General features: G+C 48.1%; 1 protein-coding gene across 2 annotated transcripts in view; it reads left to right on the top strand.

Annotated features, from left to right (window-relative positions):
• The window catches only part of LOC140186332 (noelin-like), a 49,744-nt gene that overhangs the window by 9,967 nt on the left and 12,835 nt on the right, over positions 1-26,942 (top strand). Inside the window, exons 1-3 of one of the 2 annotated variants that reach the window (XM_072240464.1) lie at positions 148-505; positions 15,595-15,744; positions 18,551-18,706. In XM_072240464.1, coding sequence (XP_072096565.1) covers positions 356-505; positions 15,595-15,744; positions 18,551-18,706 — 456 coding nt within the window. In that variant the 5' untranslated portion in view covers positions 148-355. Of the gene's footprint in view, positions 1-147; positions 506-15,594; positions 15,745-18,550; positions 18,707-26,942 lie in introns of those variants that run through there. The other variant, XM_072240465.1, reaches the window with a different exon arrangement.

The raw sequence follows: 26,942 nt of genomic DNA, 5'->3' as shown, positions 1-26,942 counted from the left end.
GAGGAGGGAGGATTGGTATTAGGGAGGGTCGGTGGGCAGGTCCGTTCGGTGTGTACCGGGGAAGGGGGCGGGTCCGTCCGTTCTGTACCGGGGGCGGGACAAGCCTTGCGTATCCGCGTCTGCTGCCCCACTCTCCCAGTCACTCTCCAGTGAGCAGCGAGCGCGGCAGCTCCCGCCGCCGGAGCCTCGTGTCTCCTCTCCCCGCCCCAGCCTTCGCTCGCTGCCCCTGCCCCTTGCCCTTGCCACCATGCTCCGGCTCGGACCGCGGCTTCTCACCGCCCCGCTGATGCCAAAACCCGCCACCGCTCCGCCTGCTCCACGTTACTCGGTATGAGAGAACCGCAGTCCTCCCGCAATGACGGTACCTCTGCTAAAGATCGGGATCGTCCTGAGTACAATGGCCATGATCAGCAACTGGATGTCCCAGACTCTCCCGTCCCTGGTCGGCCTCAACGCCACCAGGCTGACGGCGGCCAGCGCCGGGACTCTGGACCGCAGTACTGGGGTGAGTGCGGGGGGGAGAGGGGGTAGAAGGAAGGACCGCGAGTGGGAGAGCCTGGGGACGGGATGGGAGAGGCTGGGGAGGAGAGGAGGAAGACGAACCGCAGGGGAGACCGGTGGGGCAGAAAGAGGAGTGAGGAACAGACGGAGGGAGTGAGGACAAGCGGGTGGGGAGGGTGGACGGTGAAATGAGTTGGGAAATGGATAGGAGAGTGAGGAGGAAGAGGGGCGGGAAGAGGAGTGAGAGGAAGGCCCGAACGGCGAGGGGAGAGGGGGGAGAGGAGAGAGGAGAAGGGCCGAGGGGCTGGAGAGGTAGCAGAGTGAACCTATTGGAGAGATGGGCAAGGAGAAGTTGCGGGGAGGGAGACGGTGGGGTTGGCAGATTGAGCGGGTTATCTCCTGATTAATAAACTGCCGGCGTTTACAGGTCGCCGGCTCCTGTAAAAGTTGTAATGCCCTTCCGAGATTTCGATATGAATTTGGTGACCCGCCCCAGTCGGGCGGAGAGCAGTTGTTGTACGGTTATTTTACCTGGTGAGGGTCGGTATATGCTCGCAGTGGGAGCTTAGATTCGGCGGGCAGCCGGTAAAACCCGGCTTCGGGCGACCCTTTGGGTGCAGCGAACCCACGCCGGTTAAACTGGGCATTAGTGTGAGGTGCGGTCGGGGTGCGTGAAACGCGGTGATGCGGCTTGCGATTGGGGGGAGACAGAGCGAGCGTTTCGGCTCAGAGAGCGCAGTTCACCCGGCCGGCTCCTTCCGATCCCCCAACAGCTGCCTGGACACCATCGCCCTTCACCACACCCCGAGATCGCTTTAGGAGATTGGCTGCGAGCAGTGTCCTCTGGATGTGTTGTTTGGCGAAGCGCCTTGCTCTGTCCCAGCCCAGCGCCCAGTTTGGTCCCCACGCATCAGGTTGTGTTCTGCATGGAATGGGCTTAATCATTGGAGCCCGTCCCTTCACTCAGTGAGATCACCGCGACCTGTGAGCTCCGGACAGCCCTTCATTTCCCCGTGTCCTTTAGTAACCCCGCGGCCTCGCTCTAAAGTTCGTAACTGATTTGGAGTCAAGATCTCCGAGTCTAAACTTCCGCACTCGGAAAGTTTTCTAAAGTTCGCAGCTGTAGGGTTCGGCGCGTTTGAACCGCTTCTAGTTTCGGCCAGAAGGAATGGTCCTTAACAGCGAGATATTTTGGAGGAAATGCTGCAGTTTTGTTCCTTAATATATTGGCGTGTCTGTAATTTAATGCTTCCATCTACCTTGGCCAGAATGCTTCGAGGTCAACTCGCAAGAGTGCAAATATCGCAACATCAAAGTCATTAACAAATTAAATGCATGATCGCGGTTCCAACTCGCGGCGGCGAGCTGATCATCATTCATATCACCGCCTGTTGGAATATGTGACCTAAGAGATTCATTGAATTTATGAAGCCATCCCGTGCGATGTCTGTCCCAGCCCTGAGAGTCTTGCCCTCCCTCCAAGTACTTCTTAAGCTGAACACGAGAGGTTCTGCAGGTGCTGTAAATTCAGAGAAACACGCACGCTGGAGGACCTCAGCAGGCCAGGCCGCATCTGCGGAGAGGAATAAACAGTCCATGTTTCCAGCCGAGGCCCTTCATCGGGGCGGGAAAGGAAGAGGAGAAGAGGCCAGAATAAGAAGGGGGTGGTGGGGAGGGGAGAAGAGGCCAGAATAAGAAGGGGGTGGTGGGGAGGGGAGAAGAGGCCAGAATAAGAAGGGGGTGGGGGAAGGAGAGAAGAGGCCAGAATAAGATGCGGGGTGGTGGGGAGGGGAGAAGAGGCCAGAATAAGATGCGGGGTGGGGGAAGGGGAGAAGAGGCCAGAATAAGAAGGGGGTGGTGGGGAGGGGAGAAGAGGCCAGAATAAGATGCGGGGTGGTGGGGAGGGGAAGGAGTACACGCTCGAAGGTAATGGGTGAAGCCCCGTGGGTGGGGAAGGTGGGGGTGAAGTGAGAAGCTGGGAGGTGATAGATGGAAAAGGCAAAGGTCTGAATAAGTGATTTGATAGGAGAGGAGAGTGGACTTTGGGAGAAAGGGAAGGACAAGGGTCACCAGGGGGAGGTGAGGAGAAGTGAAGAGGCAAGGGGAGAGCCAGGTGGGAAATGGAAGAAGAGAGATAGGGTAGGGGGAAATTCAATGTCATCCTTTTAGCCGTGATTCGGATTTCTGTCCCAAACACCCCCCAGGGCAGTGGGCTTCAGACCCCTGGCACCCTCTGAGTGTAAAACAATTACTGATCTCCCCTCTGACGTTTTTACATGCATCAGATTGTATATATTTTATGCCTTTCTGATGAGGAAAATGCTCACTTCCTGTTTTCCCTCATAATTTTACACGTCTCAGTTACATCACCTCAGTTCCCAAATCTCTACCTATACAACCTGGCCAGCATTATGTGCTGCCAAAGGGTCTTGGCGCAAAATGTTGGCTGTACTTTTTTCCACAGATGCTGCCTGGCCTGCTGAGTTCCTCCAGCATTTTGTGCACGTTGCTCGGATCTCCACCATCTACAGATTTTCTCTTCTGCCACCCAACTATGTTGTCAACTGCATCAGTGATTTGCTGATGGTTCTGTGAGCTTTGACTTTTGCTAACTTTTTATGACTTTCGAAAGTTTCACTTATGGCCTTCTGGAACCCCCCACACTAATCATTGTCTTCTGGAACCCCACACTAATCATTGCCTTCTGGAACCCCCCACACTAATCATTGCCTTCTGGAACCCCACACTAATCATTGTCTTCTGGAACCCTCCACACTAATCATTGTCTTCTGGAACCCCACACTAATCATTGCCTTCTGGAACCCCACACTAATCATTGTCTTCTGGAATCCCACACTAATCATTGCCTCTGGGACCCCCCACGCTAAGCATTGCCTTCTGGAACCTCCCACACTAATCATTGCCTTCTGGAACCCCACACTAATCATTGTCTTCTGGAACCCCCCACGCTAAGCATTGCCTTCTGGAACCTCCCACACTAATCATTGCCTTCTGGAACCCCACACTAATCATTGCCTTCTGGAACCCCCCACGCTAATCATTGCCTTCTGGAACCCCCCACTAATCATTGTCTTCTGGAACCCCACACTAATCATTGCCTTCTGGAACCCCCCACGCTAATCATTGCCTTAGGGACCCCACACTAATCATTGCCTTCTGGAACCCCACACTAATCATTGTCTTCTGGAACCCCACACTAATCATTGCCTTCTGGAACCCCCCACTAATCATTGTCTTCTGGAACCCCCCACGCTAATCATTGCCTTCTGGAACCCCACACTAATCATTGTCTTCTGGAACCCCCCATGCTAATCATTGCCTTCTGGAACCCCCCACTAATCATTGCCTTCTGGAACCTCACACTAATCATTGCCTTCTGGAACCCCACACTAATCATTGCCTTCTGGAACCCCCCACACTAATCATTGCCTCTGGGACCCCTACACTCATTATCCTTCAGTTTATTAATTTAGTCAAAATTCAATTTGAGTTCATCAGCCATTTCCAACTTTATTCCAGCTTCCATTGATCAGTTAAAAAGATTTGAGAGGCATTCAGCCAATTTTTCTGTAATTATAAAACATAAATTTCCAGACAGTGGATCCATAAATCTGTGGTTTTCATCCACTCAACTAGATTATCAAGCGATGTGCAATTTTCCAATATACTTCCCAGATGGAGGGAGCTTGGAAGATAATAGTAGGGGTTTCCACAATATTCTTACCTGATTCCTTTAATCCCTTGGATGGAAACCATCTGGTCCTGGGAATCTGTAACACATCTCTTTGTATTATCTTCTTGGTGTGATCCTGTTCAAATGCTCTTCCACAGCCCAAAGTACTTATTCAACATATGCACCAATTCTTTATTTTGCTTTACTGTACAATCATAAATTTCAAAGAGATCACTCTGTTCCTGACCACAGTGTTTCAATAAAACTGCTCATTTATTGTTGTAACCCTTGCTATAGTTTTTGAGATGCCCTGTTCTTTGCAGATTCTTCTCATCCAGAGATTCCCAACTATTTTTATGTTGTGGACCAATTCCAGTAAGTAAGGGGTCCGTGGCTGGGAACCTCTGCTTCCCCTGTTTTAATCGTTACATTTTCAGACTAGCTTTTGAATTTCTTTTGTATCTTGACTCCTACCTCTATTGTTGCTGGGGTGGGGGTTGTTTGGAAAAGTGGTGTTTTCTTACCCCTCTTTAAACTGGATCGACAACAAATTTTTAACACATTCCATCGATTGTCCATTATTGTCCATCAATTTGCTGATTTTACTGGGGATAAGCCAGCCTTCCCTAAATCTAGAAAGTTAGCAGCTGCTTCGCCCTTTCAAACGTAACATTGAATTTGATCATTCTCTGATCACTGTATTTAAATGTTAATGCATTACTGCTGCTGACAGTGAGATCCAGCTAATTATTAAATCTACTCTGGCTTTCCCTTGCCAATTCTCGGTGGTATTGCAGAGAAACTACCCTGAGTTTGCTGAAGAACTCTACATTCCATTCATTTTGAAAATTAAAATTCTGCATTAAAACCACTCTGCCTTTCCTATATGCTTATTTAATCTCTGCATTTACTCATCCTAATACTTCATCGCTCTAACCAAGGGACGTATGAACAACTCACGAATCAGTCTTAAATCCTTTTAGTTTTCTTAATTCAACCCATTAAGTCTCCACTGCCTGCTTGCCTCATGTTATTTTCTCTCATTATTGAAGTTATTTAATCTTTTATCACTAAAATTATTTCTCCCAACTCAACCATTTTCTGATTCTTTTCTGTAAACTCCATAACAGTATAATTTACTCTTTATATTCATTTGGTTCTTGGAGGCAAACACATTAACCTCAGCCTCTATTATTTTGTTTACACTCTCATTTCTCATTTCCATCTCCTGGTTTTATTTCATTTCCCCTGTAATGGCTGAGGCAAAATTTCTGATTTATGCTCCCTTCCTTTTCAGTTTATTTGTTTCTGAATCGAGTACGTCCCTGCCACAATTTTCTGGATTGAAGTCCCCCCAGTTATCCAATGATCCCCTCATTATAATCCTTGGTTTTGCCTGTGAAGTTAGAGTGGACATGAAGAGGGTGCTTCCGATAAGTGGGGAAGTCCAGGACCAGAGGGCACGGCGTCAGAATGCAAGGACATCCCTTTAGGACAGAGATGGGGAGGAATTTCTTTAGCCAGAGGGTGGTGAATCTGTGCAATTCATTGCCGCAGACAGCTGTGGAGGCAGAAGGGTATATTTAAAACGGAGGTTGATAGGTTCTTGATTGGTAAGGGTATCAAAGGTTACGGGGAGAAGGCAGGAGAATGGGGTTGTGTTACTGCCCATTACACTGCTGGTGTTTAGGGCAGCAATGAATGTCCCCCATCTCTTGTGGTAATCATGGCTTCCTTAATCATATCAGTAGCTTCCTCGTGGTTTTCACTCGTGGTCAGTCATGCAAGTCCCGGGAGGAGACTCAGGAATACCATCACACTCAGATGTAGAAGGATTCTTCGCTGCTATTTCCGTAACAGTGTTGTTTGACCAGTCAGGGTTGTTAGCCTTGAGCTGAACCTCCAAACCTAGAGGACTGATGGACCACTCTTAGCCTGGCCTCTACCCTTTGACCTGTTTGGCATGGGCAACCCTACCAAGAGCTAAAGCATGAAGCCCTGACTCCAGCCAGTATACTGTAGCTCTCCAGGTCATTGAGACATGCAAGCCTTCAGACCACGACAAGGCTGTGGGCTTCTAAGACAGGAGAGGGACAGTAAATCAGCCATGATGAAATGGTGCAGTAGACCCAATGGTCTAGTTCTACTCCTTTGTCTTGTGTCTAATGAAGTTACTGCTGATGAAAGTGAAATGGGGAATGAAGTTGGTGCCGATGAAAGTGAAATGGGGGCTACGTGAGTGGGAATGTAGTGCTGATGAAAGTGAAATGGGGGCTACGGCATGTGAGTGGGAATGGGAGGGGGAACATGTATTTAAACTGGTACACGTCTGATTGTGATATGATTATGAATTTCATACCTCAATCCAACTGGGTGCCCAAGTGTAGCCCTGACGAAGGGTCTCGGCCTGAAACGTCAACTGTACCTCTTCCTAGAGATACTGCCTGGCCTGCTGCGTTCACCAGCACCTTTGATGTGTGTTGCCCAAGTGTAGTCACTGGTTTGGTTAGATTGTCGACAGTTTTAGATTGAGAGAAAAAAATGCTGGTGTAAAGATTGAGAGATGAATGAATAAGAGCACGGGCAAGATCAATCATTTTGATTTATTTACTGAGCCACATTCATTTAAATAAATTCCTCTGAGTACTGAGTGCTGCAGTTGGAATAAGTCTCGTCTGATAAGAGCTGATTTTCCTGTTCCTGTTAGATGCTGCTCAGTGAGAGCTGGAACGAGAGATTGGCTTAGCGGTTAGACCGAGAGGGGACTGTACCGCCCTCTATCATTGTCCTTTCATAAAGAATCAAACAGTTTACTGATAACTTTAGTTGCAGATCTCCTGATTCAATCTCATTTTGGAGGCAGGTAATCGGTTTCTTTTATCTCTCCATGACCATCGAAGTGCCCGCCTGAAAGACACACTGCACTCAGAACTGGAGGCTTACTTACAGATGCACACTATTTAATTTACACACAGACACTAATTATACTAAAAATTATATAAAACTGTAGGTTCTCATATAATTATATACAAGGGGTGATTGATAAGTTTGTGGCCTAAGGTAGAAGGAGTCAATTTCAGAAAACCTAGCACATTTATTTTTCAACATAGTCCCCTCCTACATTTACACACTTAGTCCAGCGGTCGTGGAGCATACAGATCTTGGACCTCCAGAAAGTGTCCACAGCAGGGGTGATTGATAAGTTCATGGCCCAAGGAGATGAGTTACACAGCTCTCGTTACATGCGCATGCAGATCAACTCTTTGAGTGATTAAGCAGAAAGTTTAAAGTTAATAACTCGTTGGGGTGATTAAGAAGTTCGTCGCCTAAGGTAGAAGGAGATAAGTTATTAACTTCAAACTTTCTGCATACTCACTCAAAGAGCTGAACTGCATATGCATGTAATGAGAGCTGTATAACTCATCTCCTTCTACCTTAGGCCACGAACTTATCAATCACTCCTTGTGAAACTGTAAACTACTGTAAGGTAATTGGCTCAGTAAGACATTGCGGAATCCCACCTACAGAGCCCCAGGGAGAGTAGCACACAGTGCTGTGCTTCATCTCAGCAGATGGAACTGGTACCATGCCCAGACTAGCCCTTTCCAATGCTTTTGGAATACCATTAGCATCCACTGAGAGGGTTTATAACAGAAGAGGTGTCTACATTGATCCCAAAGCCTCCAATACTCATCATGCACCAACTCTGCCGGGCTATGGCTGCGTGTGGAAATGACGGGTTTCCAAGACCCCTCAGTACTGTCCCTCTGACAGTGTGACACTCCCTCAGTACTGTCCCTCTGACTGTGTGACGCTCCCTCAGTACTGCCCCTCTGACAGTGCGACACTCCCTCAGTCCTGTCCCTCTGACAGTGTGACACTCCCTCAGTACTGTCCCTCTGACAGTGCGACGCTCCCTCAGTCCTGTCCCTCCGACAGTGCGACGCTCCCTCAGTCCTGTCCCTCCGACAGTGCGACGCTCCCTCAGTCCTGTCCCTCCGACAGTGCGACGCTCCCTCAGTACTGTCCCTCCGACAGTGCGACGCTCCCTCAGTACTGTCCCTCCGACAGTGCGACGCTCCCTCAGTACTGTCCCTCCGACAGTGTGACGCTCCCTCAGTACTGTCCCTCCGACAGTGTGACATTCACTCCGTACAGTCCCTCTGACAGTGCGACACTCCCTCAGTACTGTCCCTCAGTCAGTGCGACACTCCCTCAGTAATGTCCCTCTGACAGTGTGACACTCCCTCAGTACTGTCCCTCTGACAGTGTGACACTCCCTCAGTACTGTCCCTCTGACAGTGCGACACTCCCTCAGTACTGTCCCTCTGACAGTGTGACACTCCCTCAGTACTGTCCCTCTGACAGTGTGACACTCCCTCAGTACTGTCCCTCAGACAGTGTGACGCTCCCTCAGTACTGTCCCTCTGACAGTGTGACACTCTCTCCGTACTGTCCCTCCGACAGTGTGACGCTCTCTCAGTACTGTCCCTCTGACAGTGTGACACTCCCTCAGCACTGTCCCTCCGACAGTGTGACGCTCCCTCAGTACTGTCCCTCTGACAGTGTGACGCTCCCTCAGTACTGTCCCTCCGACAGTGTGACACTCCCTCAGTACTGTCCCTCTGACAGTGTGACGCTCCCTCAGTACTGTCCCTCTGACAGTGTGACACTCCCTCAGTACTGTCCCTCTGACAGTGTGACACTCCCTCAGTACTGCCCCTCAGACAGTGTGACACTCCCTCAGTACTGTCCCTCTGACAGTGTGACACTCCCTCAGTACTGTCCCTCTGACAGTGCGACACTCCCTCAGTACTGTCCCTCTGACAGTGTGACACTCCCTCAGTACTGCCCCTCAGACAGTGTGACACTCTCTCAGTACTGTCCCTCTGACAGTGTGACGCTCCCTCAGTACTGTCCCTCTGACAGTGTGACACTCCCTCAGTACTGTCCCTCTGACAGTGTGACACTCCCTCAGTACTGCCCCTCAGACAGTGTGACACTCCCTCAGTACTGTCCCTCTGACAGTGTGACACTCCCTCAGTACTGTCCCTCTGACAGTGCGACACTCCCTCAGTACTGTCCCTCTGACAGTGTGACACTCCCTCAGTACTGTCCCTCCGTCGGTGCGACGCTCTCTCAGTACTGTCCCTCTGACAGTGTGACACTCCCTCAGTACTGTCCCTCAGACAGTGTGACACTCCCTCAGTACTGTCCCTCTGACAGTAAGACACTCCCTCAGTACTGTCCCTCTGACAGTGTGACACTCCCTCAGTACTGTCCCTCCGTCGGTGCGACGCTCTCTCAGTACTGTCCCTCTGACAGTGTGACACTCCCTCAGTACTGTCCCTCAGACAGTGTGACTCTCCCTCAGTACTGCCCCTCAGACAGTGTGACACTCTCTCAGTGCTGTCCCTCTGACAGTGTGACGCTCCCTCAGTACTGTCCCTCTGACAGTGTGACACTCCCTCAGTACTGCCCCTCAGACAGTGTGACACTCCCTCAGTACTGTCCCTCTGACAGTGTGACACTCCCTCAGTACTGTCCCTCCGACAGTGCGACGCTCCCTCAGTACTGTCCCTCCGACAGTGCGACGCTCCCTCAGTACTGTCCCTCCAACAGTGCGACGCTCCCTCAGTACTGTCCCTCCGACAGTGTGACGCTCCCTCAGTACTGTCCCTCCGACAGTGTGACATTCACTCCGTACAGTCCCTCTGACAGTGCGACACTCCCTCAGTACTGTCCCTCAGTCAGTGCGACACTCCCTCAGTAATGTCCCTCTGACAGTGTGACACTCCCTCAGTACTGTCCCTCCGACAGTGTGACACTCCCTCAGTACTGTCCCTCCGACAGTGTGACGCTCCCTCAGTACTGTCCCTCCGACAGTGTGACGCTCCCTCAGTACTGTCCCTCCGACAGTGTGACGCTCCCTCAGTACCGTCCCTCCGACAGTGTGACGCTCCCTCAGTACCGTCCCTCCGACAGTGTGACGCTCCCTCAGTACCGTCCCTCCGACAGTGCGACGCTCCCTCAGTACCGTCCCTCCGACAGTGTGACGCTCCCTCAGTACTGTCCCTCAGACAGTGTGACACTCCCTCCGTACTGTCCCTCCGACAGTGTGACGCTCCCTCAGTACTGTCCCTCCGACAGTGTGACACTCTCTCAGTACTGTCCCTCTGACAGTGTGACACTCCCTCAGTACTGCCCCTCAGACAGTGTGACACTCCCTCAGTACTGTCCCTCTGACAGTGTGACACTCCCTCAGTACTGTCCCTCTGACAGTGCGACACTCCCTCAGTACTGTCCCTCTGACAGTGTGACACTCCCTCAGTACTGTCCCTCCGTCGGTGCGACGCTCTCTCAGTACTGTCCCTCTGACAGTGTGACACTCCCTCAGTACTGTCCCTCAGACAGTGTGACACTCCCTCAGTACTGTCCCTCTGACAGTAAGACACTCCCTCAGTACTGTCCCTCTGACAGTGTGACACTCCCTCAGTACTGTCCCTCCGTCGGTGCGACGCTCTCTCAGTACTGTCCCTCTGACAGTGTGACACTCCCTCAGTACTGTCCCTCAGACAGTGTGACTCTCCCTCAGTACTGCCCCTCAGACAGTGTGACACTCTCTCAGTGCTGTCCCTCTGACAGTGTGACGCTCCCTCAGTACTGTCCCTCTGACAGTGTGACACTCCCTCAGTACTGCCCCTCAGACAGTGTGACACTCCCTCAGTACTGTCCCTCTGACAGTGTGACACTCCCTCAGTACTGTCCCTCTGACAGTGCGACACTCCCTCAGTACTGTCCCTCTGACAGTGTGACACTCCCTCAGTACTGTCCCTCTGACAGTAAGACACTCCCTCAGTACTGTCCCTCCGACAGTGTGACACTCCCTCAGTACTGCCCCTCTGACAGTGTGACACTCCCTCAGTACTGTCCCTCCGTCGGTGCGACGCTCTCTCAGTACTGTCCCTCTGACAGTGTGACACTCCCTCAGTACTGTCCTTCTGACAGTAAGACACTCCCTCAGTACTGTCCCTCTGACAGTGTGACACTCCCTCAGTACTGTCCCTCCGACAGTGTGACACTCCCTCAGTACTGTCCCTCTGACAGTGTGACACTCCCTCAGTACTGTCCCTCTGACAGTGCGACACTCCCTCAGTACTGTCCCTCTGACAGTGTGACACTCCCTCAGTACTGCCCCTCAGACAGTGTGACACTCTCTAAGTACTGTCCCTCTGACAGTGTGACGCTCCCTCAGTACTGTCCCTCTGACAGTGTGACACTCCCTCAGTACTGTCCCTCTGACAGTGCGACACTCCCTCAGTACTGTCCCTCTGACAGTGTGACACTCCCTCAGTACTGCTCCTCAGACAGTGTGACACTCTCTCAGTACTGTCCCTCTGACAGTGTGACGCTCCCTCAGTACTGTCCCTCTGACAGTGTGACACTCCCTCAGTACTGTCCCTCTGACAGTGTGACACTCCCTCAGTACTGCCCCTCAGACAGTGTGACACTCCCTCAGTACTGTCCCTCTGACAGTGTCACACTCCCTCAGTACTGTCCCTCTGACAGTGCGACACTCCCTCAGTACTGTCCCTCTGACAGTGTGACACTCCCTCAGTACTGTCCCTCTGACAGTAAGACACTCCCTCAGTACTGTCCCTCCGACAGTGTGACACTCCCTCAGTACTGTCCCTCTGACAGTGTGACACTCCCTCAGTACTGTCCCTCCGTCGGTGCGACGCTTTCTCAGTACTGTCCCTCTGACAGTGTGACACTCCCTCAGTACTGTCCCTCAGACAGTGTGACACTCCCTCAGTACTGTCCCTCTGACAGTAAGACACTCCCTCAGTACTGTCCCTCTGACAGTGTGACACTCCCTCAGTACTGTCCCTCCGTCGGTGCGACGCTCTCTCAGTACTGTCCCTCTGACAGTGTGACACTCCCTCACTACTGTCCCTCAGACAGTGTGACACTCCCTCAGTACTGCCCCTCAGACAGTGTGACACTCTCTCAGTACTGTCCCTCTGACAGTGTGACGCTCCCTCAGTACTGTCCCTCTGACAGTGTGACACTCCCTCAGTACTGCCCCTCAGACAGTGTGACACTCCCTCAGTACTGTCCCTCTGACAGTGTGACACTCCCTCAGTACTGTCCCTCTGACAGTGCGACACTCCCTCAGTACTGTCCCTCTGACAGTGTGACACTCCCTCAGTACTGTCCCTCTGACAGTAAGACACTCCCTCAGTACTGTCCCTCCGACAGTGTGACACTCCCTCAGTACTGTCCCTCTGACAGTGTGACACTCCCTCAGTACTGTCCCTCCGTCGGTGCGACGCTCTCTCAGTACTATCCCTCTGACAGTGTGACACTCCCTCAGTACTGTCCCTCAGACAGTGTGACACTCCCTCAGTACTGTCCTTCTGACAGTAAGACACTCCCTCAGTACTGTCCCTCTGACAGTGTGACACTCCCTCAGTACTGTCCCTCCGACAGTGTGACACTCCCTCAGTACTGTCCCTCTGACAGTGTGACACTCCCTCAGTACTGTCCCTCCGTCGGTGCGACGCTCTCTCAGTACTGCCCCTCCGACAGTGTGACACTCCCTCAGTACTGTCCCTCCGACAGTGTGACGCTCCCTCAGTACTGTCCCTCCGACAGTGCGACGCTCCCTCAGTACTGTCCCTCCGACAGTGTGACGCTCCCTCAGTACTGTCCCTCCGACAGTGCGACGCTCCCTCAGTACTGTCCCTCCGACAGTGTGACGCTCCCTCAGTACTGTCCCTCCGACAGTGTGACGCTCCCTTAGTACCGTCCCTCTGACAGTGTGACACTCCCTCAGTACTGCCCCTCCGACAGTGCGACACTCCCTCAGTACTGTCCCTCTGACAGTGCGACGCTCCCTTAGTACCGTCCCTCTGACGGTGTGACACTCCCTCAGTACTGTCCCTCTGACAGTGCGACGCTCCCTTAGTACCGTCCCTCTGACGGTGTGACACTTCCTCAGTACTGTCCCTCCGACAGTGTGACACTCCCTCAGTACCGTCCCTCTGACAGTGTGACGCTCCCTCAGTACTGTCCCTCCGACAGTGTGACACTCCCTCAGTACCGTCCCTGTGACAGTGTGACGCTCTCTCAGTACTGTCCCTCCGACAGTGTGACACTCACTCAGTACTGTCCCTGTGACAGTGTGACACTCCCTCAGTACTGTCCCTGTGACAGTGTGACACTCCCTCAGTACTGTCCCTCTGACAGTGTGACACTCCCTCAGTACTGCCCCTCTGACAGTGTGACACTCCCTCAGTACTGTCCCTCTGACAGTGTGACACTCCCTCAGTACCGTCCCTCTGACAGTGTGACACTCCCTCAGACAGTGTGACACTCTCTCAGTACCGTCCCTCTGACAGTGTGACACTCCCTCAGTACCGTCCCTCTGACAGTGTGACACTCCCTCAGTACTGTCCCTCTGACAGTGTGACACTCCCTCAGTACCGTCCCTCTGACAGTGTGACACTCCCTCAGTACTGTCCCTCTGACAGTGTGACACTCCCTCAGTACTGTCCCTCTGACAGTAAGACACTCCCTCAGTACTGTCCCTCCGACAGTGTGACACTCCCTCAGTACTGTCCCTCTGACAGTGTGACACTCCCTCAGTACTGTCCCTCCGTCGGTGCGACGCTCTCTCAGTACTATCCCTCTGACAGTGTGACACTCCCTCAGTACTGTCCCTCTGACAGTGCGACGCTCCCTTAGTACCGTCCCTCTGACGGTGTGACACTTCCTCAGTACTGTCCCTCCGACAGTGTGACACTCCCTCAGTACCGTCCCTCTGACAGTGTGACGCTCCCTCAGTACTGTCCCTCCGACAGTGTGACACTCCCTCAGTACCGTCCCTGTGACAGTGTGACGCTCTCTCAGTACTGTCCCTCCGACAGTGTGACACTCCCTCAGTACTGTCCCTGTGACAGTGTGACACTCCCTCAGTACTGTCCCTGTGACAGTGTGACACTCCCTCAGTACTGTCCCTCTGACAGTGTGACACTCCCTCAGTACTGCCCCTCTGACAGTGTGACACTCCCTCAGTACTGTCCCTCTGACAGTGTGACACTCCCTCAGTACCGTCCCTCTGGCAGTGTGACACTCCCTCAGACAGTGTGACACTCTCTCAGTACCGTCCCTCTGACAGTGTGACACTCCCTCAGTACCGTCCCTCTGACAGTGTGACACTCCCTCAGTACTGTCCCTCTGACAGTGTGACACTCCCTCAGTACCGTCCCTCTGACAGTGTGACACTCCCTCAGTACTGTCCCTCTGACAGTGTGACACTCCCTCAGTACTGTCCCTGTGACAGTGTGACACTCCCTCAGTACCGTCCCTCTGACAGTGTGACACTCCCTCAGTACTGTCCCTCTGACAGTGTGACACTCCCTCAGTACTGTCCCTCCGACAGTGTGACACTCCCTCAGACAGTGTGACACTCCCTCAGTACCGTCCCTCTGACAGTGTGACACTCCCTCAGTACTGCCCCTCTGACAGTGTGACACTCCCTCGGTACTGTCCCTCTGACAGTGTGACACTCCCTCAGTACTGTCCCTCCGACAGTGTGACACTCCCTCAGACAGTGTGACACTCCCTCAGTACTGCCCCTCTGACAGTGTGACACTCCCTCTGTACTGTCCCTCTGACAGTGTGGCACTCTCTCAGTACTGTCCCTCGGACAGTGTGACACTCCCTCAGTACTGTCCCTCTGACAGTGTGACACTCCCTCAGTACTGTCCCTCGGACAGTGTGACACTCCCTCAGTACTGTCCCTCGGACAGTGTGACACTCCCTCAGTACTGTCCCTCGGACAGTGTGACACTCCCTCAGTACTGTCCCTCTGACAGTGTGACACTCCCTCAGTACTGTCCCTCCGACAGTGTGACACTCCCTCAGTACTGTCCCTCCGACAGTGTGACACTCCCTCAGTACTGTCCCTCCGACAGTGTGACACTCCCTCAGTACTGTCCCTCTGACAGTGTGACACAGCCTCAGTACTGTCCCTCAGACAGTGTGACACTCCCTCAGTACTGTCCCTCTGACAGTAAGACACTCCCTCAGTACTGTCCCTCTGACAGTGTGACACTCCCTCAGTACTGTCCCTCCGACAGTGTGACACTCTCTCAGTCCTGTCCGACAGTGTGACGCTCTCTCAGTACTGCACAGGGAGTGCTCACCTAATTTTAGCAACAAGAAAATGTGAACCATATGCACTCTCATTTCAGCAGCAGCTGACCTTGTTTTCATTCATTTAATCTTGTGTTTGTTTTGTATTGATCTGATCTTAATACAGTGATGAAATCTGGAAATGCTGGTTCTTAACTCGTCTCATATCATTTCTCTGTGTTCTCTCTCCACCCTAGGTCTTACCAGATAACGCTGAGGATGGCTGGCGAGTGTTCAGCTCTGCACCAGACAGTGAGGGCAGGTGCATCTGCACGGTGGTGGCTCCCCAACAGACTCTGTGTTCCCGCGATGCCCGCACCAAGCAACTGAGGCAGCTTCTGGAGAAGGTACCACAAAGAATGGGGTGCTGGGGATCAGGTTGCACCTGGGGGAAGAGAGAGGAAGGTGTAGAAATACGAGCCTGGGGCAGCAGATCCCAAAACAGAGATACACCACCGATTCAATATGACAGACAATTTTCATCGTCGGGTTCTAAAATGGCAGTGTTCGAGAACATTCATCATTGTCTTCATTATGTGCCATGTCGTATGACATCATCATTATGTCCCATGTCATATTGACATGGGCGATCATGGTCTTATCCATGACTGTGACTGTTCTTGGCAAATTTTTCTGCGGACGTGGTTTGCCGTTGCCGCCTTCTGGCCAGTGTCTTCACAGGACGGGTGACCCCAGCCATTATCAATACTCAGAGATTGTCAACCTGGCATCAGTGGCACCTAACCAGGACTTGTGATTTGCAAGTGACCCTGGTCAGCGTTGTGGAATTATAGAAGCCGAAAGCAAAAGGAGGCTGTTCAGCACATCCTACCTGAGCTAAACTTTATGTTTCTAATTCATCATACTCTCCTATCCTTACCCATATAATTTCCTATTAAAATTGTCCCACTGCCCTTTAGAACAATGCATTCTGGATCAAGATATGTAGCTGCACCAAAATTGTCGTCATTGTCTCTCCTGGTTTTCTTCTGAATCCTCCTTGCTTGTTCCTCTGTTCAGCTGGTTTACAATTGACCAGCCTCACAGATTCAGTTACGCTCCATAGCTCCAGTTATTTAATATCTTAACCAGATTCCCAATTGTATCCTGGCAGCGTAGTTTTTTTTTAAGGGGGAAATTAATTCATTGAAGATTATGAAAGGGTTTATTAGGGGCAAAGATGCTTCCAATCATGGAGAGCTCAAATTAGGAGAGTCGCACAAGTATCAACAAATAAGTGCGATTGGGAATTTGCAAATAATCTTTCTTTAGAATTAGAAAGCACAACTCGTTGTGGTGTGCAGTGGATCAAACAAACAGTTGGGTGTGTTTAAGAGAAAGCCTGCATACACACATGAGGGAATTGTGTTTGGATACGTTTATAGGCCGGTGGTGTAGTGACATCAGCACTGGACTTCGAGGCATATGATTCTGAGTTTGAGTCTGACCGTGTCTCAGCCTGGGCAGCAGCAGTTTCTGCGCGGAAGAAAGGCCTGGCAATCTATCTTGCTACACTATCCACAGGGTCACCATGAGTCAATGACAATTCAGCAGCAGTCAAACAACAACATGTTTATAGGATCGAACAGAATAAACGGCAGGTTCAGAGGTAGACTAGAGGGTGACTATTTACCAACTATTAATCTATTTTGTAAAAATTCTTCACATGGGACCAGATAGATGTAATTAGCAGAGTCTTGTGCCAAGCAGAAACATTGACCAGCTGGGTAGGATGACCTTTCTGTGCTGTACGTACTTTCTAATACGCTGTTTTAAAAAAAAATTACATCTTATATTGTCACTTAACCTTTTCAGCCTGCGTATTCCTGTTAAGTGATTGTGACTGTTCAGGTCTCGTTTTTAAAAGTGAAGTAGGAATTTTTGAATGCATTTGCTTAATTTGCCAGACTAGCCTGAATGTACCTGAATGTTCAAATAGCATTGTGTTCATAGTCACCATGCTGTGGATTGCGTCTCTACTAATGTTCCTCCGACTTTCCCAAACCGTCATATAATAATCCCTCGCACGGTGCCTGCTGTTCGTTTCTAATTGTACCTACCAATGTTAATCCAGCTCCATCACACTGTCACCCAGTGTAGTTTATCACTAACTGTTTCTTGACTCATGTTAACGTCACTCCCTCGCACGTCACTTGCTAAACATTTTCATCAGCACCTAGTGTCATTATCTCTTCTGGTATAATGGAGCTGGTGAGGGAGGAGTGACTGCAATCACCAGGACTCTTGTAACTAATATACAACAACAGACTGTGAACCGCACTCTGTGGCTTCTGTTGTGATCATCTCACTCACTCAGTTTTACACCATCGGACACTGGAGCAGAATTAGGCCATTCAGTCCATCGAGGCTGCTTCACGATTCCATCATGGCTTATTTTTATCTCTCTCAGCCCCAATCTACTGCCTTCTCCCCATAACCTTTGAAGCCCTGACCAACCTCCACTTTAAATATACTTAATGGCTTGGCCTCTATAGCCCTCTGTGGCAATGAATTCCACAGATTCACCACACTCTGGCCAGAGAAATTTTTCCTCAACTCAGTTCTAAAGGGACTCCCTTCTATTCTGACTCTGCCGTCTGGTCCTAGACTTCCCCAGGGTAAGGAGCATACAGTCCATGTGCAATCTATCTAGGCCTTTCAATATTTGATAGCTTGCAATGAGATTCCACCCCCCCCCCCCAGCCCATTCTTCTAAACTCCAGAATGTTCAGGCTCAGCACCATCAAATGCTGCTCATATCTTAACCCCCTCATTCCCGGGATCATTCTCGTCAGCCTCCTCTGGACCTTCTCCAATACCAGCTCATCCTTCGTCCTTTCTTAGATCAGGGGCCCAAAACGGTTCATAATACTCATAGTTTTGCCACGTCACGTCACAGTGGAGGTGTAAATTCTCATCCTCAGTGCCTCTGTTGAGTGAAACACATTTCAGACTCTTTAAGAGTGATCTCTGTGTGTGTATGTATATACATGCATACATATACACTTCCTGACTGACCTGTGCTATGTTACGGTGTGCTGTGATTATTGGCTGTGCCTCGCCTGGGAGTGATTTTGGGGCCACTACTGAAATTGTTGCCTAGCTCCATGTCAGAAAATGGAAGTCTCCCTCACTCCTCTTTCTCTGCTCCAGGTGCAGAACATGACTCAATCCATTGAGGTCTTGGATCGACGAACCCAACGAGACCTCCAGTATGTGGAGAAAATGGAAACACAAATGAGAGGCCTGGAGACAAAATTCCGACAAGTGGAGGAGACTCACAAGGCACATCTCTCCCGACAGTTTCAGGTATACCAAGCACATCAGTAGAGTCTGTATAGGGGAGCTAGCATATGGGTTGACAGGTATTGGCCATTGAAAGTTTTGCTACCTTGTGATATCAGACTGATCTTTTATTTGAGGGATCCCAGGAATTCCACAAGTCAGCTTCTGGAATTTCTGCATTCAGAAGAACACAAGAATGGAAAAAGCTGTGGACTATCGAGTTTGCTCATCTAGTAACTCCCCACCAACCCCCATCATTTCTACATCCTTTCGCAATGTAAATCCAACAGACCTGATTCCATATAATCCCCAGCCACTCTATATGAAGCTGTTGAACTGACTCCTTTTCGAAGGTACCAGAATTGCATTTCTCATAGTTTGCATTCACTTCCCAGTCACTCAAGAGCTTCTATTAAGTCTCACTTGAGTTTGTGAACTTTGACTTCAGTAAAGAGTCATAGTCCATAAAGTTTTCATACACAGAATCTTCCAGTCCCAATTCTGTAATGAAGCCAACCAGAAAAAGCCACGTTAATTGTCATTCTTTGCCTTCTGCTAGTCAGCCAAACTTCTGACCATGCTAGTATCTTTCCTGAAATACCACAGGCTCTTATCTTGTTTAGCAGTCTTGTGTGCAGCACCTTGTGAAAATCCACCTTCCAAAAATCCAAGTAAACATCATCCACTGACTCTCCTTTGTCTATCCTGCCTGTTATTTCCTCAGAGAATTCCAACAGGTTTATCAGGCAAGATTTCCCCCTAAGTAAATCACCTTCCTATTTTATCGAATGCTCCAAATTCCCTGAAAACTCAGCTTTATTAATAGACCCTAACATCTTGCCAGCATTGAAGACAGCCTAACTGGCCTATATTTTCATTTTGCCTCCGTTCCTTCTTAAAGGGTGGAGTGACATTTGCGGTTTTCCAGTCGCCTGGGACCATGCCTGACTCTAGTGAACCTTACAGATGCCGTACGCTCACATGCTCTTAGGGAAAGCTATCAACCTCTGTGTAACAATGTTACTGCCTCTCAATCAAAAGCCTTTGTAACTTTAAAGACTCTTCTCATTTTTATTCATTTTCCTGATCTGGAATTGGGATACCTCAACATGTCCTACCAGCTACATAACCATCAGAATTCTGCTATATGAACAAGTCCCACAAGTCGAGAGAGGACAAGGAAAAGCTGGCCAGATCTGCAGTACCAGTCACCTTGACCATTCCATCCTCTGTGATGGTGTTGGATTTGCTGACAGCGAAGTCCTAAACTCAAACCAGGTCCTTAAGCCCTATCCAATATAAAGTACCATGAGTGCTCTCACTAAAGGGAGATCGTACTGCAACTACCCAATCTTCAAAGGCAAGTTTACTTCCCTGTTTATTCTCCATGGTGAGATTAGCTTCCAATATCTACTATTTGAGCAGTGGAAACTACTCTGAGCAGTCTACAAATGAGTTTAAAATGGTTCATTTATTTCAGTGATGTACGTTTAAATCTAAACAATATTCTTAAAACACATTTAAAACTCAGAGGATTTCTATCTTAAACATTATCAAATTACGAACCATTTCTAAAACATAAAGCATTCCAAAAACATGAAATATTTCTAAAATGCAAAGAACAAAGGATTTCCAAAACACAGGTACGATCCCTATAAACTAAAAAGGCATACAGTACCAGTGATGCAGACGGACAAATCATCCATCACAGAAACCAAAACGAAAGGAATGGATTCTTTTTGACCCCATGTTTCTTGATGTTCCTTACCCATGTGTAATAAGCTCAAACTGCTCACCACATTTATACCGTTTCTCTTCCACTTGAGTGACATCACACACATATTATATTTCCTTAGATATTCTTTTTATACAGGCAGTCTAAGGGTATCTTATAGCCATAGATCTTAATAAATACTATGAAGCTAACTTCCTTGAGTACATAAAACTCCCAACTATATACACATCAGTTATTGATATGCTAAATTATATTATCCATCTGGTCTGCAAGCTTTCTTGAACTAAGCAACATGGCCAGTTCGCCTGTTTTGAAAGAACCAAAATTAAACGACCCATTCTCATATACTCTACTCTTGAACAGCAATAAAGCAGATACAGTGAGGTACTTCTTACTTCTCAGCGACAGAGCATCTTCAAAGCTGCTTTATAGCCTGCACTTTGTTTTAACTTCAGACTGATTACTGCATGCCATTTACATTTTGAGAACTGAACACTGACTCCCATTTATGACCAGAAACTAAACAGAGCAATATTAGTTGGAAGTTTGATCTTACATGTGGCAGCTGCTGTGTTTAGAAAGCAAACTTTGCAAAAAAAAAAACAGGGGATCCCATTGGCAAAGAAATGAATATCCATCACACCTCCCACTTTTGATCCTCTGTGAAATTTATCACTCCTGTCTGCTTTCTTCACTTGCTAACATGCACCAGAGTTTCTGCATTCATCACCTTTGTGTTATTCACTGCCATTGACTCTCCAACCAGCAGAGCATCCATTTTTAGAGCTCCATACTTGTTACAAATACCTTTAATTTCATACCTCCTGCTACCTTGCAGAGTCCTCCAATTCAACCACAATCTAAGAAGTCTTGCATTTTAGCCTCTTGTCCACCCATTGTCTGGTCACTATATTGTTAGTGGCCAAGTCTCCAGTTGCCTTTTTCTTTGTTATAACTCTCTCTCTCTCTCTTTCTCTCTCCTGTATACTGCTCCTTAAAGCCATCCTTTCAGAGTATGCTTTGACTACCTGTCCTTATGTAGGCTGGTATTAAATACAGTTTAATTATTGCTTCTGTGAACTGCATTGTGTGGTTTAACTATGTTGAAAGTGCTGCAATAATATCAGTTGACATTGCTGTGTCAAAGTATGGAGGTGGGTGAGGAGCGGGTGGGAGATGAATGGAAAGATAAGCCGGTGGTACGTCAGTAGCAGGGAGCTGTCTGAACCATCTGTTTGTGTCTAAAACAGGCAAACCGTGGCCCATCACCTTGTACTCGCTCCTCCCATCTTAACAACAAAAGCTACGTTGGAAGAATAACAGAGCCACTAAATTGAACAAAAAAAATAAGGCAAAGGAGAGATCATTGATAAATTAGTCATACCTAAAGAGGATAAAAGCACTGTTCTGGACAGATTGTGTCCATTCATATTAAGCAAAATTGGAGAAGTATTGAAAAAGAAGCATTGCATTTCATATATTACAAAGGGAATAAGTGTCAAAGGACCGGCAGGCGGCCTGATATTTAAAGGAAGGAAGTGGAAGAAGCCAAGCGAACTAGAGGCCAATTTGCATAATGTTAGCGGTAGGAAAGGTATTGGAATCTTGACAGACCTTTTTTCTTTCTTTGTTCATGCCACTTGCTAGAACAGTGGACTTCTCTTTCAGAAAGTGAAGGGCACTAGTGAATGAGATGAGCTTTTGTGATCATCCGGTTGCTTCACACAGTTAGCATTCCTGTTGTTAGGTCTTAGGTTATACCTTTGTAGTATGTATAAATAGAGGCCATATTTTGCTGATGATATCCTGTTTCCATATTTTGCTGATGATACCAAAATTGATGATTGTAAGAAAGGTCTTGGCTACGGGGAGACACCAATGGACCAATGTGACAGGCGCATAAAGGCAGATAGAGTTGATTCAGAAAAAGCCTGAGATGTCTACGGGAAGGACGAGTGAGTTAAAGGACTAGGTTGAGTAACATTAACCTATAATCTGTTCTTGACTAACATGGACACAATGGGGCAAATGGCCACCTCCTGGGCTTTCCAGAGCTGCGATTCCATGAAACAATTTCTTGACTTTAAGTCCACCATAGTGGGATTTTAACTTGTGCCTTTAAATCAATTCGAAATTGCTCTGAAAGCAACACTAGTAGTAACTGTACTGCAACTCTGAATGAATGTGTAGAGAAAGGCATGAATATAAGACAGTTGCTTATTAATCACATACAAATTTATGGAGAGCGGTGAGATTGTTACTTACAGATGAGTAGGTGAAGTGGATAATGGATGCATTTAAGAGCAAGTTGGATCAGTGCCTGGGAAGAAGGAATAGAAAACACCGATGTATGGTGGAAGGAAGCTTGTGGACCATAAACACTCCCAGGCGTATTAAGTCAAATGACAGGTCTGTGTGTTGGACATTACATGTAATATAGTACTTGCTGGAGCTTCACACTATTCCTTCTTTGCTGAAAATTTGCACTGTGCTATGGTGGGGATGGAAGCTCCACTCTGTATTCCTCTCCTCTCAAGTGATGCAACTGATAAAGATTTAGGAAACCACTCTGACCTTGCACTTTTCCTTCTTACGTCTTGCACCTGCCCCATCAACTGTTTCCAACAATTCCCCATATTCCACCCTCTCCTTCTGTTATATAATAACCATATAACAACTACAGCATGGAAACAGGCCATCTCGGCCCTTCTAGTCCGTACCGAACTCTTACCCTATCCTATTCCCACCGACCTGCACTCAGCCCGTAACCCTCCATTCCTTTCCTGTCCATATATCTATCCAATTTAACTTTAAATGACAACATCGAACCTGCCTCAACCACTTCTGCTGGAAGCTCCTTCCACACAGCTACCACTCTCTGAGTAAAGAAGTTCCCCCTCATGTTACCCCTAAACTTTTGTCCTCTAATTCTCAACCCATGCCCTCTTGTTTGAATCTTCCCCACTCTCGATGGAAAACGTCTAACCACGTCAACTCTATCAATTCCCCTCATAATTTTAAACACCTCTATCAAGTCTCCCCTCAACCTTCTATGCTCCAAAGAATAAAGACCTAACTTGTTCAACCTTTCTCTGTAACTTAGGAGATGAAACCCAGGCAACATTTTAGTAAACCTCCTCTGTACTCTCTCAATTTTATTGACATCTTTCCTATAATTCGGTGACCAGAACTGTACACAATACTCCAGATTTGGCCTTACCAATGCCATATACAAGTTCAACATTACATCCCAACTCCTATACTCAATGCTCTGATTAATAAAGGCCAGCAAACCAAAAGCTTTCTTCACCACCCTATCCACATGAGATTCCATCTTCAGGGAACTATGCACCATTATTCACACCTTCCCACCCCTCCTGTCCTCTCTCTCCTACTCACCCACTCATCTCCCCTCCGCCCATCTTCTCACTCCTACTCCTCTGCTGCCCTGGTCTTCCCTCCAATTCTCATTTCTGAAGCTCCCCAATCTCAATCGCTACAGCCAACCTCCCCCAATAATACTCTGCCGGAATCTCCTCCACAGCCTGTGTCCCAAGCACCTGACGTTCCTCCTCCTGTGCTCCTAACACACCCATATCCCTTACAATCCAACACTACGCCCCCCCACACACACACACCTGACACCAATACCCACCTGCGGTGACATCCTTGTATCCTTATCCCACACGCTCTACCAACCCCATCCCATTTGTCCCGGTATCCCATGACTCCTTGTTCAATGCCTCCTGCCATCCCAATCCCCATTGAACTTCCATGTTCCTCCTGGTCCACTTCTCTTCACTGCTGGGAAATTCTCCTGCACTCTTACACTCTTCTCCCTGCCTCTTGACCCCAACCTTCTGCTACAATTTAATTCTGTCCCTGCCCTGATTCTTATCCCCAAGGACTCTTACCTTCCAGTGCCTTATATCCCCATCCCTTTCGTTCACTCAGTCTCATCCCTTCTCCTTGACCCACTCAACACTACGCTCTTCACTTTGCTAAATTTTACAAAATGAGACTGTAGAATCTATTTTGCCATAAATTCCCAGTGCTAACGGGATCCTTTTGCTGTGAGCTTCCAAGCATGTGGCACATTGCTTTTTCTCAGGTGAACCTATGGGACCTGCCTTTTCTTTACCCCAAGCACCAAACCCAACAATGCCCTCTCCACCCAATAATATAATGCCTGTGGGACCTTGCACCCCCTCCAAGAAAAACTCTACTTCCCTACTCCAGAAGGACTGTAGAGATTGTCAAGGTATTTGTTTCATAACCTTTTGGACCCAAGAAAGTTCCTGAAGTTCTGATTTTGGAAGGTGCTCCTTTTTATGGTATTGTTTTTCAGGAGCAGAGATTGTGCTTGGGGCATGTGTGTGTGTGTGTGTGTGAGAGAGAGAGAGAGAGAGAACACCAGCCACTCATCCCTCCAAACTCTAGAGACTTTCGGACCCAGCCTGCTTGAGTTCTCCTCATATCACGAACCCACCAACCCAGGAATCAATCTGCACTCCCTCTATCCTATGTATGCTCACATCTTCTTTCAATAAAGGCCAACCCATTTTTCTCATTGGCCACTGCACTCGTGCGTTATCGATGATTCACACCAACAGACAAGCAGGTCATCTGAAAACTTTCCAATTTCCAACCATTTTCAAGATATTTACCATTTCCAACTTTTCTCCAAAGCAGGTGTCTTAAATTTCCATGTGACATTGCCAATGACACATGACCTTAAGATATAGGAGCAGATTTAGTTCATTTAACCCATTCAAACATGGCTGATTGTTTTCAGCCCCATTCTCCTGCCTTTTCCCTGTAACTCTTAACACTACCCACCCAATCAATTAATCAAGAACCTATCAATCTCTGCCTTGAATACACCCAGTGACTTGGCCTCCACAGCTTGATGTGCCAACGAATTCCACAAATTCATCATTCTCTGACTCAGGAAATTCTTCTTTTATTCTGAAGCTGTACCCTCAGATCTTAGACTCTCCCATTAATGGAAACATCCTTCCGACATCTGCTCTGCTCAGTCCTTTCAGCATCTGCCACTCTTCGGGCCTTTCGTTATTCATTTTTTTCTGTCTATATTCGCTTGGAATCTTTCTGTGCCCTTGCCAAAATTGACTCTGTCAGCTAGCCCAGTAGCATCACTGAGTTTGGATATATTACACTTGGTCCTCTTTGCCAAATCATTGATATTGAGTACAGTATGTCCAGATGACAGAGGCACTTCTGTGGGCAAGATTCACAGTTTGAAGATGACCACTTTAGTATTGCTTTTTATTTTCAATTCTTTAACCAATCCTCAACTTATGCCAGTGTGTTACTCTAAGTAACATGTCCAAATTTTGTTTTATAATCTATTGTGTGGCATCTTGTTAAGGCTTTCTTAAAGTACGAATATACCACCTCAACTGGTTTGCCCTAATCTACCCTGTTGGTTATAAGTTTTTAAAAAAGAGTACCAGATTTCCTACTGATGATTTCTCTTTCATGAATTCATTGCTCTGGGAATCCTATTGTTATTTTTCAAATCCTCTACTACCAGTTTCTTAAAAATAGATTTCAGCTATTTCCCAACAATTGATGTAAGGCAAACTGATCTGTAAACTCTCCCTCCTCCCTTAAATAGTGGGCTTCTCGAAGATGCAAGGCTGTGGTGGTGGGGCAGGTTTTGAAAAGGGTTTCTTGTATCTGTGGGAGAGCAGCAAATCCTCAGTGGTATCGCTCTTACTTTTGTTTGTTTACAGGGCTAAGTTAAGAAAGTTTTTTTGAAAAGCGTCATTGATTGAACGAAGATACAAGTCCAAATCTTTGTAATCGTGGTCTTGGGCTCCTGACCTTGCACTATTATATAGTTTTAAAAAAATGAAAAAAAATCACACACAGTGACAGTTTTAAGGCTTTCTTTAATACTTACAAAGCTGACTTGTTAACCTTTGCTGTGAGTCCTCCTGCATGTTAAACCATTTAATCAGTGTTAGTTTTAAATAAAATATTTTAAAAATGTATATATACAAATCAAAAAAAATTGTTGATGCATCTCTGAATGTCCTTTTGTTACGTGATTGAAAGCATGTTAACCCAATCGCATTCTAAAAAATAATAAAAAAAAATAAAGGCTCTTTTTTTCCGAACTATTGTGGTGTGCTGTTCACTCTGTGCTCCTTCAGCCACACGACAAGGGGGAGTCAGTAACTCTGGGACCTCTGCCCTGGAGAGTGTCAGTGTAGGGAGTCAGATACAAACACACACACACACACACACACAGACTTGAATACGTAACCCCCATGGAGGTGAAAGATCCCACACACTTTGAGGAGGGTTCTCCCCCACTGTCCTGGCCAATTTTTATCCCCCTAATTAGAATCTGTTAAAGAAAACTGATTCCCACGTTTCAGATTGTGGGAGCTTCCTGTGCCCAAGTTGGCTGCAATTTTTCCTGCCTTACCACTGACAATAGCACTGCAGTGGCTGTAATTGGCTCCATTCGGGAAGCCCAGAGGTTGCAAAAGG

This window comes from Mobula birostris, chromosome 22 (assembly GCF_030028105.1).
Source record: "Mobula birostris isolate sMobBir1 chromosome 22, sMobBir1.hap1, whole genome shotgun sequence".
Taxonomy (NCBI): domain Eukaryota; kingdom Metazoa; phylum Chordata; class Chondrichthyes; order Myliobatiformes; family Myliobatidae; genus Mobula; species Mobula birostris.
The sequence above is the reverse complement of the archived record's forward strand: the minus strand, read 5'-3'. Positions and strand labels throughout refer to the sequence as shown.